General features: G+C 36.7%; 1 protein-coding gene across 2 annotated transcripts in view; it reads left to right on the top strand.

The window, feature by feature from the left end:
• The window catches only part of MIB1 (MIB E3 ubiquitin protein ligase 1), a 132,531-nt gene that overhangs the window by 30,625 nt on the left and 82,869 nt on the right, over positions 1-19,037 (top strand). For both annotated transcript variants that reach the window (XM_045886943.3, XM_064577845.1), the window contains exons 4-7: positions 3,146-3,250; positions 6,142-6,208; positions 7,825-8,029; positions 18,797-18,980. In XM_045886943.3, coding sequence (XP_045742899.1) covers positions 3,146-3,250; positions 6,142-6,208; positions 7,825-8,029; positions 18,797-18,980 — 561 coding nt within the window. The remainder of the gene's footprint in view (positions 1-3,145; positions 3,251-6,141; positions 6,209-7,824; positions 8,030-18,796; positions 18,981-19,037) is intronic.

Here is a 19,037-nt window from a genome sequence, read left to right as displayed (position 1 = left end):
TGGAGGGAAGAGTAGGAACTTCATTATTACTTCGTCTAAACAAGCCAAGTGCAAATGAGAATTTGGGTCAGGGACACATGGGCAAAGTGTCCTCAGGTCAATAAAATGGTACCGTGGCATTGGGGATTTTGATGATAGTCTTCAGCACATCTGGCCTGTGAATCACATGGCTGTAATTTATTAAGATTTTTTTTTTTTTTTTTTTTATTTGAGAGAGAGAGAATGAGAGACAGAGAGCATGAGAGGGAGGAGGGTCAGAGGGAGAAGCAGACTCCCTGCCGAGCAGGGAGCCCGATGCGGGACTCGATCCCGGGACTCCAGGATCATGACCTGAGCCGAAGGCAGTCGCTTAACCAACTGAGCCACCCAGGCGCCCTCCCATGGCTGTAATTTAGACAGAACACCCTTGATACCTGGTGCCCAGCAGTCATCCTGGAAGCTCTCTTTGATGGATGCCTTTGCCTCTTTCTTGGCTGGATCTCATGTTTTCTGTATCCTATTATATCATCTTACTTAGCTTGCACTTTTCTTTTGGTAGAGTACACTTCTAATAGCTTCTTTTGAAAGTGCGTGAGAAGTACATTTTAATTTTTTTTATTTTTTATTTTTTTAAGATTTTATTTATTTATTTGACAGAGACACAGGGAGAGAGGGAACACAACAAGCAGGGGGAGTGGGAGAGGGAGAAGCAGGCCTCCTGCTGAGCAGGGATCCCGATGCGGGGCTCGATCCCGGGACCCTGGGATCATGACCTGAGCCGAAGGCAGACACCCAACGACTGAGTCACCCAGGTGCCTCGAGAAGTACATTTTTAATATTTTCATTCTAAATTTTTTTTTAGCTTTTTATTCTTCCTCATAATTATATGGTCAGAGGGTTGGAAGTTATTTTTTCATCAGCTTTTGAAGGTAGGTTTTGAAGTCTGAAGCCACATCATAAATGGAACTTTCTGAGTTTCTGTTATTTTGGCACTTTTTGGGGGCATAGTAAGTAGGCATTTTTGAAGCTTTGAGTCATCAGAATTACATTTTTGGTTTGTTATGATTTAATCCATGTTGCATTTTAAGAACATAATGAGGAAAAATAAATGAAACCAGCTTGTACATGTGACTGAGTAAGGGAATTTAATATAATAAGTCTAAGAACATGTTTGAGATTAAATGTGATTTTTATTATCTGACTTTTATTTTTGCCCAAGTGTGTATATGAAGAACGTGTGAAGAAAAAGTCCCTTTTTCCCTTCAGTGCAGGCTGCTGTGTCCCAATCCCCTGGTTAACCCACATAAATGTGTGTAGTGTCTTCTTTTCTTAACTATTTTTTTTTTTAACCTGTGTGTGACGCTCAGAATTCTCACCCCACTGCCATTACGGCGTGTGCTCAACTAAATGGCCAGTATGAGCTATATTAAGGGTACATACCAGCCCAGGCTGAGCTTGCAGCACTGACAGTCTTTGGCCTACCACATGCCAACATGTCCCATGATTTGCATGGTGATAACAAAGTTCATACACAAAAATAAACATGTCAAGTGTAGTATTTGGCAGACATGATGCAAAGACACCATGGAAATGTGTAGTGTATTCTTTTTATTTTTATAAGATTTCATTTATTTATTAGAGAGAGGGAGAGAGAGATAGCACAAGTAGGGGAAGTGGCAGGTTTGATCCCAGGACCCTGGGATCACGACCTGAGCTGAAGGCAGATGCCTAACCGACTAAGCCACTCAGGTGCCCCCCTAGCATTGCGTTTTTAAAACAAACGAAGTAGAATGTTTTATAATCAGAAGGAATGTTTTACTAAAGATCGCATATTTCATTTTAGAGTGTTAGAAGTTGTTGCTTTATAATGTTATACAGTGGTTAGTTGTGCAGATCATAAAGTAAAGCAGTGCGGTGATGGCTGTAAATTCAAGGTGGTAGTTACCTCTGTTGGGAGGCCAGGAGAATGGGCTTGATGGGAGGCACACAGTGGACTTGAAAAGTACTGGTGATGTTCTTTTTCATAGGCTGGTATTCATTTCATTTTTTATTTTTTAAAGTTTATATATGTTATATTTTTTATAATGTATGATTTATTTCAAAATTAAAACTAAGTAGACTTATATAATAACAATTTAAAATATTTCTCAAATGTTTGATTAAATCTTAAAGCCTTTTTATCTTTACAAAAGCCTCAAAACACGTAGCTTACAAAATGATTTTTTTTTAGTACAGGGTAAAAACAAGGAAGAGTTATTATATATCTTTTTTTCAATAGGTTACGCTTTAAAATTATATTTTAAGGTCATGCTTTAAAAATTATATTTAACATCAGCCTGGCATTCTAAGTAACTGTAAAGGAGGGTGGTGATTATATGTGTCAGGATGGAGAAAAGTAATGAGTTGCACATGTGCAGCTCCCCATTCTTAGCTATAGACTGGTTTACTTGAGAATACCCAGTTCAGTGCTCATTTTGTATTATTTTTATGCAGTTGATTCTTGGCCCTTAAGCAGTAGCAACCCCAGTTGGTGGTGGTGGTTTTTTTTTTTTTTTTTTTAATGTCAGAAGAGCTTATGAATCAGCCTGTTGGATGTGGGGCCTAGAGATTGTGTCTGGGTTTCCACTGGAGGTATAGTGTTTTAGCTTAGATGGCTTGCCTTTTGGGGCAGCTGAAGGATATAGTGCTGGAGGAGCAATGTCAGCTCGTCTTCCTTAAACATTGGCAATGAGCCTTGTGCTTCTCAGCTTTTAGCTCACTGGAGAGCATGTTTATCTTGAATCATTCTGGGTATCTGGTCAAAGATTTTCAATTTTGTAATGAATAATGGGTTTAAAATAATACACTGTTCTTAAAGGGAACCCTTTAAGAATCAAAATATAAAATTTTGTATTGAGTTATGTATTTTCTGGTAATCTATTACTGTAATCACTAAGTCTCCTAATTCAAAATTTCTGTAATGATTTTAGAAATTATCTTATAATTCTGGAAATATGTCTCTAGTTATAATTGCGTTATATGTTAGAAGTGACTTATGTAAATATTTTTTATGGTCCTGTTAAAGAGGATGATAGCTGAAATGATATGTGAGATTTTAAATATAATTAAGAGAACTATCCTCTCCCCTCCCCTTTTAAAACATTGTTTTCTCTGACAATTCTCTTAGGTAACAGAAATCCAGGACTGGAGTGCATCAAGCCCACATAGTGCAGCATATGTTCTCTGGGATAATGGTGCTAAGAACCTTTACAGAGTTGGCTTTGAGGGCATGGTGAGTAGTAAGAATCACAAAAGATAAAAATATTGGATAGATGAAAGAAGGGAAATAAAAGTAGCTCCTATTGTATTCCTTTTTTTTTTCTTTTGTCATATTTTATCAGAATACAGCCATCTGAATCATGAATTTGCTGTAGGAAGAAAATCTGAAAAGTGAGGATGTAATAAACTTTATATTTTTAGTACATTTGCTTAAGCTATTTAATAGTAAATATGATTTTGTCCTCAGTTAATATTTGGGTAGCTTACTATATGTTGATTGTGTAGAGCTGATCCCCTTATAAATCTGAGTTAGGGGCTTATTTACTAAAATCTATCAAAAAGTTTTAGAATCATCTGTAAGGCTGCTCCTCAGCATGGGCACCGAGTATAGTATAATAATGAGGTTTTTATAGGATATTCGTATTCTAGCTCTGGTAGCTAATAAAAGTATAAATTATAGTAGGTGTTAAAGTTGTTTTTAAGGAGATTTTTTTCCCTTCTATTTTTAAAGAGTAGTGTTGGTAATTGAAAATGTTTGATCTTGGGAATGCAAGCTGGTGTAGCCACTCTGGAAAACAGTATGGAGGTTCCTCAAAAAGTTGAAAACGGAGCTACCCTATGACCCAGCAATTGTACTACTGAGTATTTACCCCAAAGATACAAATGTAGTGATCCGAAGGGGCACCTGAACCCCACTGTTTATAGCAGGAATGTCCACAATAGCCAAACTATGGAAAGAGCCCAGATGTTCATTGACAGATGAATGGATAAAGAAGATGTGACACACACACATATATATACACACACACACACACATATATATACAATGGAATATTATGCAGCCATCAAAAAATGAAATCTTGCCATTTGCAACCACGTGGATGGAACCTAGAGGGTATTATGCTAAGCGAAATAAGTTAATCAGAGAAAGACAATTATCATATGATCTCACTGATATGCAGAATTTAAGAAACAAGACAGAGGATCATAGGGGAAGTGAAGGAAAAATAAAACAACGGAACTGGAGAGGGAGACAAACCATAAGAGACTCTTAATCTTAGGAAACAGACGGTTGCTGGAGGGGAGGTGGGTAGGGGGATGAGGTGGCTGGGTGATGGACGTTGGGGAGGGTATGTGTTGTGGTGAGCACTGGGTGTTGTGTAAGACTGATGAATCACAGACCTGTACCCCTGAAACAAATAATACATTATATGTTAATTTAAAAAAATAAGTAAAATCGGTGGAAAAAAAATGATTGACCTAAAAACACTTAAATTACGTGCTTAGGAAAATAATGGTGGTTTATTCAATGGATTGCCCTATATTTCTGCATTTCATGGATCACTGTTCAAATGTTGACCTCAGCTATTTAATTTATGGAGTACAACTAAATATTAATACCAAAATATTAATGCCTTTTACATCTTTTCCATCTTGAATATATTCCTCCTTGAAAAAATTCTTTAAATTTTGTTTTTTCCCAACTGTTTTATGCCCCTTGGTAGGAGGGGAGAAAATATCCCACTGTCCCCTTGCTTTTAATTTATTCCATTTATATGGAATAAGTTTATATGGGATAAATTAAAAAGCCAACAATGTGAATCTAAACAAATACTTGATTTGCCAATTTTAATACTAGTATATAGCATTAGTTATCAGTTTTTCATTAGTATTTTTATGCCTCCTCCTGTTTTTAAATTGTGGATTTTTTGGGGATTCTGATTATTAACTTGCTTCAGATGAAGCCTTAGGTATATGTGCAGAGGTATTTAATGAGTGGTATACATCTATAGATTGATCATTTTTGATGGCTGAGTAGTACTCCTCTTTATGGTTATGCCATTATTTAATAAGGTTTCTGTTGATGGTATCTGGGTTTGTTTGTTTTTTTAAATTGTTGCAAGCATTGTTTCAGTAAGCATCCTTGTACATGTATCTTTGCACGTTTATGGGTGTATTTTTTTAGGATAGATTCCTAGAAGTGGAATTGCTGGGTTAAAGTATCACATTAAAACAATTTGACCCCTCTGTCTCTTTGGCTAGGACTGAGCTAAATGTGATGCTGTAGTGGCAAAGGAGGCTATAAAAAAGAGAGTTGAATTGTGTGTGTGTATGTGTGTGTGTGTGTGTGTGTGTGTGTAAAGGAGCTCCTTTCCTTAATACAGTAAGTATATACCGATCCCCTATATACTATTAGGCACTTTTAAGTAAATCTGAATTTTTATAGTAACTCCCAAGTTTGCTCTTCTAAGTTCACATTTTCTATACTTTTGATTATATCACAACTGCCTCCCCATTCAGATACTTAATTTGTTTTCTTATAAAAACTAAATGGAAAGGAACTTGAGTTAACCAAGTTATGAAGTAAGGACTAAAGTTTACATAAATAGGAAAATTAACTGGCTAAGGAACCAGAAGACTGGATTAGGTCCTATCCTTTTCTATTTTCTGGCTGTTTGGTTTTGGATAATTTTCTTTATTAACTTAGTTAATACCTGCCTTGTGTATGTCATAAAATTGATTGAAAAGAACAAATGAGTTGTGCTCTTTTTTTTTTTTTTGTAAAAGTATCTTTAAAATGGAATATGTTATGTACATTTTAAATACTAGGTATTTGTTGTGGTCATGTGTTTTTGAAAATATTTTAATGGTAAAGATCGAGGCATTTTAATTTTGAACTTTCAAGGAAAGCTAAAAGTAAATGAGTATGACCTATCTGAAGATCAGTCTTTTAATTTTTGATGGGTGCTTTTGAAAGTAGTGTTTAGTGTGACTGTTAACCTAGAGCTATTCTTAACTTTTGCTGAGGGTATGTTCTGAATGATGAACATTTTTGCCTATTTTAGGTACTGAGCTATACTTGAAGTTTTCAAGCGTGATTTTTCTGGTTTCTTTTCTTCTTAGTCTGATCTCAAGTGTGTCCAGGATGCCAAAGGAGGTTCTTTCTACAGAGATCACTGCCCTGTGCTAGGTGAGTCAGCAGACTAGTGAAAATTACTAAATAGTGTGTCAGAGTTCATGGAATCAGAAAATGTTTAAGTTGGGTTTTAAAAAAGTTATTTAAGGAGATACTTTTGGGGTTTTATTTTATTATTATTTTTTTGAAAATTATTTTCTCACTGGTCATCCATTTTATTTTATTTTTACTTATTTATTTTTAGATTTTTAAAAAAAATTTTATTTGACAGAGAGAGAGACAGCGAGAGCGGGAACACAAGCAGGGGGAGTGGGAGAGGGAGAAGCAGGCTTCCGGCTGAGCAGGGAGCCCAATGCGGGGCTCAATCCCAGGACCCTGGGATCATGCCGAAGGCAGATGCTTAATGAGTGAGCCACCCAGGCACCCCTTATTTTGGTTTTTAAAGTATGTGTTCTTTTTTATTTATTTAGACTCTCAAAAAGTTGTCATGTCTTGAGAATTGATATACCACTTATATGTCATAATATATTTGAAACCTTTGTCTTTTAGTTATAAACATGTTGAAAAATTTTGTTAGACTTTCAGTATCTCTTACATATTGATGATAGATTCTGACAATTTAATGCTTATAAATTCCTTAGAATTTTTGTAAAATTGCCTTCTAAATACAAAAATAGAACATTAAGGTTATATAATAAATATAATTTTTCATGTGTCATTAAAATAAAAAAGGGTAAGAAAACAAAATTATCTTCATATTATAGATTCTTTATTGCTGCCACAGTAAATATTTACCACATTCTTCTAATTAAGGCTTTAGTCTGTGAATGCTTGCCTTTTCATATGAACTCTGTGTTCCTCTTTTTAAATAATTTTATTTCCCTTTTGGCCAAAAAGTGCTGTTTTCTTACAGCATACCCTTATTTTTTTTTTTTAAAGGAGAATGTAGAAGAAATACTTATATTTTTGACAAGATCATCCCTTTTTCTTGCTCTCAGAAACTTTCTTGTTTTATGTCTTGCCTTCATAGGAAAAGTTCAGAATCAACATACATATTTTGGATCCATCATCATGGTGTTTTATGATCATGAATCCTTTGTCCCAGAACTAGCTTTGAAAATAATCTAGGGAATGGGCTTTTAAATATTTAAAAATGTTCCTTAGGACATTTCCTTAGGAAAAAAATCACAAGGGCCATTTGGTAAAAAATAGTACTAAGTAGTTCAGAGAAGAAAATAATTTCAAGGTTCTCTTTCATATTCTCTAGCTAGTTATTGTGGCTATAGTTAGTTATTGAACCTCAATAACTGTGTAATTGTAGTGTAGTTATTGCAGGGTTAGTCAACAAGTCATCCAGGCAGAAAAATGAATATTTTCAAAACCCAGAACTTTATACTTTGATAAAGGGTTGCATAGTCTAATAGATTCTGCTCTTGTTCAGTTGTTATAAATCATCACATTATTTCAATTTGTGAGTCTTGTGATTGTTTTCTTTCTTATTTTTGATGTTCTCTAGCTCCAGAATCTGGTACTTACAGTATATTCTCAAAACATTTTAAGATTAGGTTAAGATTAAAATATCTAGAGCTTGTTTTTATTTAAAAATAATGCAGTTGCCTAATGCTGTTGTGGTTTTCCTTTTCCTTTGTCAACTCCCTCTGTAATTACAGGTGAACAAAATGGCAACAGGAATCCTGGTGGATTGCAGATTGGTGACCTGGTAAATATAGATCTTGACCTAGAAATTGTACAGTCTTTGCAGCATGGTCATGGAGGATGGACTGATGGCATGTTTGAAACTTTAACTACAACTGGAACTGTTTGTGGCATTGATGAAGATCATGACATTGTAGTACAGTATCCAAGTGGCAATAGGTTGGTAATATTTCTTAATTTTTAGTAATGGCAAATAAAGTTAGTATATAGAGGAAAGAGCCTTCGAGAAAGCAAATAATGTGCTGTAATCAAATACTCCTTAAAGCTGGCTATTAGTAGATAAAAATCCAGAATATGTTGGTAAAGTGGAATGGAACAAATGAAAAGGAGTGTGTGTGTGGTATGTATGTGAATTTATATGAATCTATTTATGACACAATATTCTGTGTACTTTTTTTTTTTTTCCTGCTGGAGCAGAATACATTGTATCAGTATTAGATTAAATATAGCTAAAAAGTTCTTTGTTCACAATGGACTGTATCAGTTTACCCTGAATGAGAAGAATAAAATTGGAACGCTGGCCGGTGTCTCTAGAGAGTCATCTCTTGGTAACATAGCTTTTTCTTGCCACAGACATGTGTGCATATACCAGTCCTTTTTTTTTCTCTTTTTCTTTTAAAGATTTTATTTATTAGAGAGAGAGAGAGATCACAAGTGGGGGAGGGTGGGGGCAGAGGGAGAGGGAGAAGCAGGCTCCCGGCCGAGCAGGGAGCCCGATGCGGGGCTCAATCCCAGAACCCTGGGATCATGACGTGAGCCGAAGGCAGACGCTTAACCGACTGAGCCACCCAGGCGCCCCAACATATACCAGTCCTTATTAGTAACATAGAATTGCATACATTTCCTCACTCTGTACCTTTGCACATATAATTTCCTCTATGTGCAATATCTTTTTCTCCTTCTTTGTCTGGATTAACTCCTCTGCATCCTATAAATACTGAGTTTACGTGTTTTAGGAACCTTCTCTCATATTCCACTCTCCCTGGTGTATGCATATGCTATTCTTCTGTTTAGGTCTCCTGTTATATATGAAAATGGTGATTTATTTTACCTCTAGGTTGCAAGTTTCTTGGAGCCTTTTATTTATTTGCTCTTAAGGGCTAAAATATATTCAATTTACTGATACGGTTGTATTTTAAAGAAAAAGCTGCTTTTTCTTTCTATTTAAAGAAAAAGCGGTATTTAAAAAAAAAAAGACGATTGAATAATTGTCAAAGCTTTATTACTGACATACACATAAAGAAACTAAGTCGTTGAGGTTCTTTAGGGGAGGAATTATATATAGATGAGAACAATTAACATTAAGTTTTATTTACCAGAGCGTAGAATTAGCTCTAATTGTGTTCAGATCTTAAGGATACATGTGATCATACCAAAAGATGGGGAAAAACATTTGCCAAATCCAACTCCCTTTCATGATAAAAACACTAAATAAAGTAGTAACAGAAAGGAACTTCTTCAGCCCGGTAAAGGGCGTCTATGAAAACCCACAGCTAACATCATACCCAGTTGGTGAGAGACTAAATGCTTTTCCCTTAAGAACAGGAGCAAAATAAAAATGTCTGCCCCCACTTTTATTCAACATTGTTCTAGAGGGTCTAGCCAGGACAATTAGGCAAGAAAAAGAAATAAAAGGAGGAAGTAAGAGAAAAGAAGGAGTTAAACCATCTTCGTTCACAGGTGACATGATCTTGTATATAGAAAAACCTAAGGAATTCACAAAAAACTATTAGAACTAATAAGTGAGCAGCAAAGTTGCAGGATACAAGATCAATGTAGAAAAGTCAACTGTATTTTTGTAGACTAGCAATGAGCAGTTTGAAAATGAAATTAAGAAAACAGTTTCATTTATAGTAGCATCACAAAAAAATATACTTAAGAATCAGTTTAGCCCAAGAAGTTCAAGACTTGGGGAGCCTGGGTGGCTCAGTTAGTAGAACATGTGACTCTTGATCTTTTGGTGGTGAGTTCAAGCCCCATATTGGATATAGAGACTTTTTTTTTTTTTTTTTAAGATTTTATTTATTTGAGAGAGAGCAAGAGCCAGGTGAGGGGCAGAGGGAGAAGCAGACTCCCTGCTGAGCAGGGAGCCTGATATGGAGCTCAATCCCGGGACTCTGGGATCATGATCGAGCCTTAAGGCAGATGCTTCACCAGCTGAGCCACCCAGGTGCCCCTGTAGAGATTATTTAAAAAAAAAAAAAAAAAAGTACAAGACTTGTACACTGCAAACTACAAAACATTGTTGAAGGAAATTGAGGAAGACCTAAATAAATGGAAAGACATCTCATGTTTATGGATCAGAAGATCTGATATTGTTCAGATGGTGTTTTTAGTATCCTAGGGTTGCCATAACAAATTGCCACAGACTGGGTGGCTTAAACAACAGCACTTTATTCTTTCACAGTTTTGGAAGGCTATAAGTCCAAAGTCAAGGTGTTGGTGAGATTGGTTCCTTGTGGAGGCTCTGAGGGAGAATCTGTTCTATGCTTCTCCTAACTTCTGCTGGTTGTTGGTGATCCTTGGTGTTCCTTGGCTTACAGATGCATCAGTCATTTCTCTGCCTCTGTCTTCACATGACCTTCTCCTCTGTGACTCTGTGGGTCCCGATGTCTTCACATGACCTCCTTTTTTTTTTTCTGGGTACAGATTTTATTTTCAAATGCATTCAAATCAGTCTGTGATTGGTCATTCTCAGCCGGTTGTAGAAAATCATTTGAGACTGAGAGCCACATAAACAATCCCCTAACTCCACTATTTTGTTTTGGTCAAGTCAATATTTGTAACTTAACCATCCATGAGGAAAGAACCCTGAGAAAACATAGAAAGAAGTTAATTGAGCTCATGGGAATTCTAAAATCTTTTACATAGAAAATGACCAAAGCTGATTTCATATGACCTTCTTATAAGGACACCACTCATTGGATTTAGGGTCCATCCTAATCCAGCATGACTTCCTTTTAATTTGATTACATCTGCAAAGACCCTGTTTCTAAATATGGTCACATTCAGAGGTATTGGGGATTAGGATTTCAACATATCTTTTTGGAGGACATAATTCAGCATATAACATGGCAGTTTTCCCCAAACTAATCAAATTTAATGCAATCCATATCAAAACCTTAGTGCCTTTTTTACAGAAATTGGCAACGTAATTCTATAGTTCATGTGGAAATTCATGTGACCCAGAATAGCCAAAACAGTTTTAAAAAGAAAAAAAAAATTGGAGGACTCACACTTCCTAATTTCAGAATTTACGATAAAGCTACAGTATCAAGACAGTATATTACTGACATAAGATGGGCATGTATATTGATGGGACAGGGTTGAGAGTTTGAGAATTTGCATTTAAGGTCATTTGGTTTTTGACGAGGGTCCAACACAGTTCAATGGGGAAAGAACAGTCTTTTTAATAAATGATGCTGACAATACATACAGGCATACCTTGCAGATATTGTAGGTTCGATTCCAGACCACTGTAATAAGGCAAGTCAGATGAAGTTTTGGTTTCCCAGTGTGTATAAAAGTTATGTTTACACAATACTGTAGTCTATTAAATGTGCAATTATACTTTAAATACTTTATTGCTAAAACATGCTAACTATAATCTGAGCTTTCTGCGAGTTGTAATCTTTTGTTGCTCACATTAGTGTTGATGGCTGCTGGCTGATCAGGGTGGTGGTTGCTGAAGCTTGGGGTGGCTGTGGCAATTTCTCCCCCCCCCCTTTTTAAGAGTATTTATTTATTTATTTATTTATTTATTTATTTATTTATTTGTCAGAGAGAGAGAGAGAGAGAACACACAAGCAGGGGGAGCAGCAGGCAGAGGGAGAAGCAGGCTGGCTCCCCACCGAGCAAGGAGCCTGATATGGTGCGGGACTCGATCACAGGACCCTGGTATCATGACCTGAGCTGAAGGCAGTTGCTTAACTGACTGAGCCACCCAGGCGTCCCTTTGGCGATTTAAGACAGAAATTAGAATGCAACTTTGCTGCATTGATTGACTCTTCCTTTCATGAATGGTTTCTCTGTGGCATGCAATGCTATTTGATAACATTTTACCCAGAGTAGACCTTCTTTCACAATTGGAATTAGTCTTTTCAAAATCTGCCTCTGCTCTAGCAACCAAATTTATGTAATTTCTAAATCCTTTGTTGTCATTTCAACAATCTCCATAGCATCTTCACCAGGAGTAGATTCCTTCTCAAGAAGCCACTTTCCTTGCTCATCTATAAGAAACAACTCCTCATCCATTCAGGTTTGATCATGAGTTTGCAGCATTGCAGTTACATCTTTATGCTCCATTCTAATGCTGGTTCTCTTGCTGTTTCCAGCACATCTGCAATGACTTCCTCCACTGAAATCCTCAACCCCTCAAAGTCATCTGTGAGGGTTCGAATCAACTTCCTCCAAACTCCTGATACTATTGCTATTTTGACCTCTTCCCATGAATCATGAATGTTCTTAATGCCATCTAGAATGGCAAATCCTTTCCCAAAGGTTTTCAGTTTGCTGAATTCCATTGGAAGAACCACTATCTATGGTAGATATAGCCTTACAAAAATGTATTTTTACCTTATTTATTTATTTATTTACATGTTTTTTAAAGATTTTATTTATTTATCTGACAGAGAGAGAGCACAAGCAGGGGGAGAGGCAGAGGGAGAAGCAGGCTCCCCGCTGAGCAGAGAGCCTGATGTGGGGCTCAGTCCGAGGACCCTGGGACCCCGACCTTAGCCAAAGGCAGTCACTTAACCAACTGAGCCACCCAGTCACCCCTATTTATTTATTTTTAAAGATTTATTTATTTTAGAGAGGGAGAGAGTGTAGGGCGAGGGGACACAGGGGCAGAGGGAGAGAGGGAATCCAAATAGACTCCCTGTGACGGGGTGCCTGACTTGGGGCTCGATCTTACCACCCTGAAATCATGACCTGAGCTGAAATCAAGAGTCGGACACTTAACCAACTGAGCCACCCAGATGCTCCCAAAAATGTATTTTTAAATTAAAAGATTTGAAAGTCAAAATTATTCCTTGATCCATGGGCTGCGGAATGGATGTTGTATTAGGCACGAAAACAGCGGTTGTCTCATTGTACATCTCCATCAGAGCTCTTGGGTGACCATATGCACTGTCAATGCAATAATATTTCTAAAGGAATTTTTTTTTCTGAGCAGTAGGTTTCATCAGTGGGCTTAAAATACTCAATCAGCCATGTTGTGAACAGATATGCAGTCATCCAGGCTTTGTTGTTCCCTTTATAGAGCATAGGCAGAGTAGATTTAGCAGAGCCCTAGGATTTTCAGAATGGTCAATGACATTGGCTTCAACTTAAAGTCACCAGCTGCAGTAGCCCCTAACAAGACAGTCCGCCTGTTCTTAAAAGCTTTGAAGCTGGGCATTGACTGCTCCTCTAGCTGTGAAAAGTCTGGATAGCGTCTTCTTCCAATAGAAGGCTGTTTGTCTATATTAAAACACTGTTGTTTAGTGTAGCCACCTTCATTAATGATCTTAACCAAGATCTTCTGGATCACTTGCTGCAGCTTCTACGCAGTACCTGCAGCTTCACCTTGCATTTTGATGTCATGGAGACGGCTTCTTTCCTTAAACCTCATGAACTAACCTCTGCTAGCTCCAGACTTTTTTTCTGTAACTTCCTCATCTCAGCCTTTACAGAATTGAAGAGAATCAGGGCTTTGCTCAGGATTAGGCTTCAGCTTAAGGGAATGTTATGGCTGGTTTATTTTCTATCCAGATCACTCAAACTTTCTCCATCTCAGGAATAAGACTTTCACTTTCTTATCATTCATGTTTTCACTGGAGTAACACTTTTAATTTCCTTCAAGACCTTTTCCTTTGCATTCACAATTTGGCTAACTGGTAAAAGGGGCCTAGTTTTCAGCCTATATAAGCTTTTGACATGCCTTCCTCACTAGGTGAATTATTTCTAGCTTTTGATTTGAAGTGAGAGATGTGTGACTCTTCCTTTCACCTGAACACTTAGAGGCCATTGTAGGGTAATTAATTGGCCTAATTTCAATATTGTTGCGTCTCAGGGAATAGGGAGGCTGGAGGAGAGGGAGAAAGATGGTAACGATGGCAAACTTCTGGTCTTTGCAGCAGTCCAAACACACACATTTATAGATTAAGTTCTCTGTCTTACATGGGTGTGGCTCCCCACGTCAATTGCAGTAATAATATCAAAGATCATTGATCACAACAAAAAACAAACAAAAACAAAGATCACTGATCACAGATCATCATAACAAATATAATGTTTGAAAACTGTGAGAATTACCGAAATGTGATAGAGAGATAGGAAGTGAGCAAATGCTGTTGGAAAAATGGCATCAATAGCATTGCTCACCACAGGGTTGCCACAAACCTTCAATTTGTAAAAACGCTATATCTATGCAGCGCAATAAAATGAGGTATACTCATATGAACGTCTAATCATTATGTTGTACACCTTAAACTAATCTAATGTTGTATGTCAGTTATACCTCTAATAAATAAATAAATAAAGCTGCAATGAAAAGAAAATGGTGCTGAGTCAGCTAGTTATCAACATGCAAAGAATAAAATTGGACCCCAGCTATACACCATATAGAAATATGAAGTAAAAGGGACGCCTGGGTGGCTCAGTCGGTTGAGCGTCTGCCTTTGGCTCGGGTCATGATCCCAGGGTCCTGGGATTGAGTCCCACATCGGGCTCCCTGCTCCGCGGGGAGCCTGCTTCTCCCTCTGCCTCTGCCTCTCTCTCTCTCTCTGTCTCTCATGAATAAATAAATAAAATCTTAAAAAAAAAAAAAAGAAATATATATGAAGTAAAAAATGGACCACAGACCTAAATGTAAGAGCTAAAACTATAAAACTCTTAGAACAAAACATAAGTATAAATCTGTGTGACTTTAGATTAGACAGTGGTTTCTTACATGTGACCCCCAAAGCAGGAGAGCCAAAGAAAAAGTGAATAAATTGGACATCATCAAATTTAAAAATTTTGTGTTTTGAAGGAAACAAGTGAAAAGACAGTGATGGAGTAGGAGAAAATATTTGCAAATCTTATGTCTGATTTGGGACTTGTATCTAGAATATATAAAGAACTCTTATAATTCAACAATAAAAGACAACTAACCCATTTAAAAAATGGACAAAATATTTGAATAGACATTTTTCTAAAGAAAATACAGAGATGACCAATAAGTGCATTGTGCTAGTTTGCTAAGGCTGCTATAATAAAATACTACAGATTGAGTGGCTTAAACAACAGAAATTATTTCAACAATAAAAGACAACCAACCCATTTAAAAAATGGACAAAATATTTGAATAGACATTTTTTCCAAAGAAAATATAAAGATGACCAATAAGTGCATTGTGCTAGTTTGCTAAGGCTGCTATAATAAAATACTACAGATTGAGTGGCTTAAACAACAGAAATTAGTTTTCTTACCATTCTGGAGGCTAGAAGTTCAAGTTCAAAGTTCCCTCGGGGTTGGTTTCTGTTGAGACTACTTCCTGCCTTGTAGTTGGTTGCCTTCTCACTATGTCCTCACATGACCTTTTCTCTGTGCATGCTGAGAGAAAGAGAGACATCTCCCACGTCTGTTCCTCTTCTTATGAAGACATCAATCCTGGTGGATAAGTGCCCCACCTTTAGGACTTCATTTCCTTAAAGGCCCTAACTCCAAGTACAGTCACAGTATGAGTTAGGAGTTAACACCCATGAAAATATGCCTCATGTTATTAGTTACTAGGGAAATGTAATTTAAAATCACAGTGAGATACCACTTCACATACTAGAATGGCTAAAATAAAAGAGTATATAATTAAAGTATTGGTGAGGGTGTGGAGAAATTAGAACCAAATCCTCATACATTGATAGTAGGAATGTGAAGTGGTCTTGATGCTTTGGAAAACAGTTTGGTAGGTCCTCAAAATGTTAAATATAGAGTTAGCATATGACCCAGCGGGTCCACTCTTAGGTTTATACTCAAGAGAATTGAAAACATGTGTCCGCACAAAAACCTATGCTTGAATGTTTGTCAAAGCATTATTCATAACAGCCAAAATGTGGAAACAACCCACATGTCCATCAACTGATGAATGGATAAACAAAATATGATGTGTCCATATAATGGAATATTATTCAGCCATAAAAAGGAATGGCATACTAATATATGCTGCAGCATAGATAAATCTTGAAATATTATGCTCAGTGAGGGACACCTGGGTGGCTCAGTCAGTAAAGCGTCTGCCTTTGGCTCAGGTCATGATCCCAGTGGGATCGAGACCCACATCAGGCTCCCGGCTCACTGGGGAGCCTGCTTCTCCCTCTGCCTGTTGCTCCCCTCTGCTTGTTCTCTATCTCTCTCTTTAGTAAATAAATAAACTCTTTAAAAAAAGAAAAAAGAAAAGAAATACTATGCTCAGTGAAAGAAGCCAGTCACAAAAGGTCATGTATTATGTGATTTATGTAAAATATCCAGAATAGGTAAATATGTAGAAACAAAGTATATTACTAGTTGTTAAGAGCTGGGCTGTGAGGGGTAAATGTGGATCGACAACTAATCGTTTTGGAGTATCTTTTTGTGGTGATGAAAATGAAATTTGATAGTACTTGGATGTATAAGGCTGTGTATATACTAAAACCACCGAGTTCAACACTTCAAATGAGTGAATTGTATGGTATATGAATTATATCTCAAAGCTGTTAATAAAAAGAGAAGGAAATAATCTTAAATTTACACAACTTAAGTTCAGATTAGCATGTAAACATTTAGGTTTACTTTTTACTGACATTTTGTGTTACCTTGTTTGGAAATGTTAAGATAAATTGGGATTATTACTTGCCAAATTCTTTCTTGGTCAAAATTCTTTCTCGGGCAGTAGTGTCAACAGTAACATGACATTTGAATTCCATAAAATAATCTTTTTTGTGCTCTTTTTTCAACAAAAATGTAATAAGTACTTGTCCTATATTAGCCCTGTGATTAGTGCTAGGATTACAAAGACAATTAGGATACGGTCCTCTGCTTTGAAGGGGTGTCGCTTTTAGTTTGGATAGACAAAACCAGAAATAACTGCATTAAAATGGTGTAAGTAATTATGGTAGATGAGTATTCAGGGTATTCTGAAGGTGCAAAAGAAGAGTGGTAATTTCAACGAGGCAAATTCAGAGGAAGCTTCAGAGAGATAATTACCTATGGAGTGAGTTTAAAAGACGGACTGCGTTTTCATCGAGAGGGCAGCACTGGACGCAGAGGTAGCTAGCACCTTGAGGGAGTGCTGCCGTGCCCCAGCGCTGTCATAGGTCTCATCAGTTTTGGAGTATTAGGAGCAAGGTAAAAAGCACTGTGATTGTAAGGCTGGAAGGAAATGTTTGCATATCTGATTTTTATTCTTAACTGGTCAGAGACACTTCTTTCTCTTTGTGGTTGCTTTAGAAAGAAAAGTTTGCTTACATGGTTATAAGAACTTAGTAACAAGTTTTTATATGTTATGACCTCTCAGAGTCTTTTATATGCTGATGACCATTTGAATTAAGGGGGGGGAGTATGTTATATTGTAAAAGCTTGTTTGGGGAACCTTTTTTTCTATGGAGTGACATATAGGACTGGGAGAAATGTTGTGTTATATATTGTGGTACATCTGTTTGATAGAATATTAAGTAGTCAATAAAATGGTAGTTATGAAGATGGTAGCAACATAGAAAAATGCTTGTGTGTAGCAAAGAAGAAATCAGAATCCAGATTTGTTTTGAGGCAATGATTATAATCATGTGAAATACCCATGTGTGACAAGTTAAAACTAGATACTATTTTTATCCGAGATTATTAATGGTTTGGAGAAATGGTGCACTGTCTAGGGCAATTTGGCTCTATCAGAATTGTAAACAAATATATACTGTGATTAGGTAGCTTTTTAAGAATCACTAATGAGGGGCGCCTGGGTGGCTCAGTTGGTTAAGCAACTGCCTTCGGCTCAGGTCATGATCCTGGAGTCCCAGGATCGAGTCCCGCATCAGGCTCCCTGCTCGGCAGGGAGTCTGCTTCTCCCTCTGAGCCTCCTCCCTCTCATGCTCTCTGTCTCTCATTCTCTCTGTCTCAAATAAATAAATAAAAAATCTTAAAAAAAAAAAAAGAATGACTAATGAAATTACTGACCTCATGTGCACTAAGATGTTCATGCAGAGATGTTCTTTATAATACTGTTTGTCATAGTGCCAAAATTTGAAAATACTTTAAATGACAGTAGGAGAATGGCTAACTGCATTAGTGTATAACCTTGCAATGGACTACTGTAGCCATTGAACTGAAATAAGTAGCTCTATGCCTGTCACACTGAAAAAGAGATCAAGTGTGTGTGTGTATATATATATATATATATATATAAAATCTCCTGTTTATGAAAAAGGAAACAACTCTCTGTCTACCTTATAAATATTAACGCACTAATAGAAGATTTCAAGGATGCATAATGGGGTATTTTTGTCCCAATTTCATTAGATTTTGTTGTTAACTGAAGTATAGTTGACGCCACAATGAATATTAACAGTGTGGTTAGTAGTGGGATAGGAAATAGTGATCCAGTTGTGTTTGTGTGAAATAGAAATTTCACTTTATATGTTTCTGAAATGTTTTAATATTTAACAATGAGTGTATTTTATAATAATTTTTAAAACATGCAAGAGAAAACTAGACAGAAGTATATCATATTAGTGTGGTGATTACAGATAAGTCTTTTCTTAAATTCCCATAATACAATTATAAAAAGAAATATGTATCCTTCAGGATATCATTGCAAAGTATTGCTTTACTCTGTTGATGTGTTACAAGACTTTTTCCCCTTCAGTGTTTAGCTAAGAATGTTGTATTAAAATTAAGTAAACTTACCTAAATTTTGAGTTTTGGCTTGATTTTTAGGTGGACCTTCAATCCTGCTGTTCTCACTAAAGCAAACATTGTCCGAAGTGGTGATGCTGCTCAGGGTGCAGAAGGAGGTACCTCACAGTTTCAAGTGGGTGATCTTGTACAAGTTTGTTATGATCTGGAAAGAATCAAACTTCTACAGAGAGGACATGGAGAATGGGCTGAAGCTATGCTCCCAGTAAGTATATCTAAAATAGTTTCAGACCAGGAATAATAAAATAGTTTTAGACTAGGA

Source organism: Mirounga angustirostris, unplaced genomic scaffold, assembly GCF_029215605.1.
Source record: "Mirounga angustirostris isolate CCGP_5_RB_7025 unplaced genomic scaffold, mMirAng1.0.hap1 SCAF_14, whole genome shotgun sequence".
NCBI lineage: Eukaryota > Metazoa > Chordata > Mammalia > Carnivora > Phocidae > Mirounga > Mirounga angustirostris.
The sequence above is the reverse complement of the archived record's forward strand: the minus strand, read 5'-3'. Positions and strand labels throughout refer to the sequence as shown.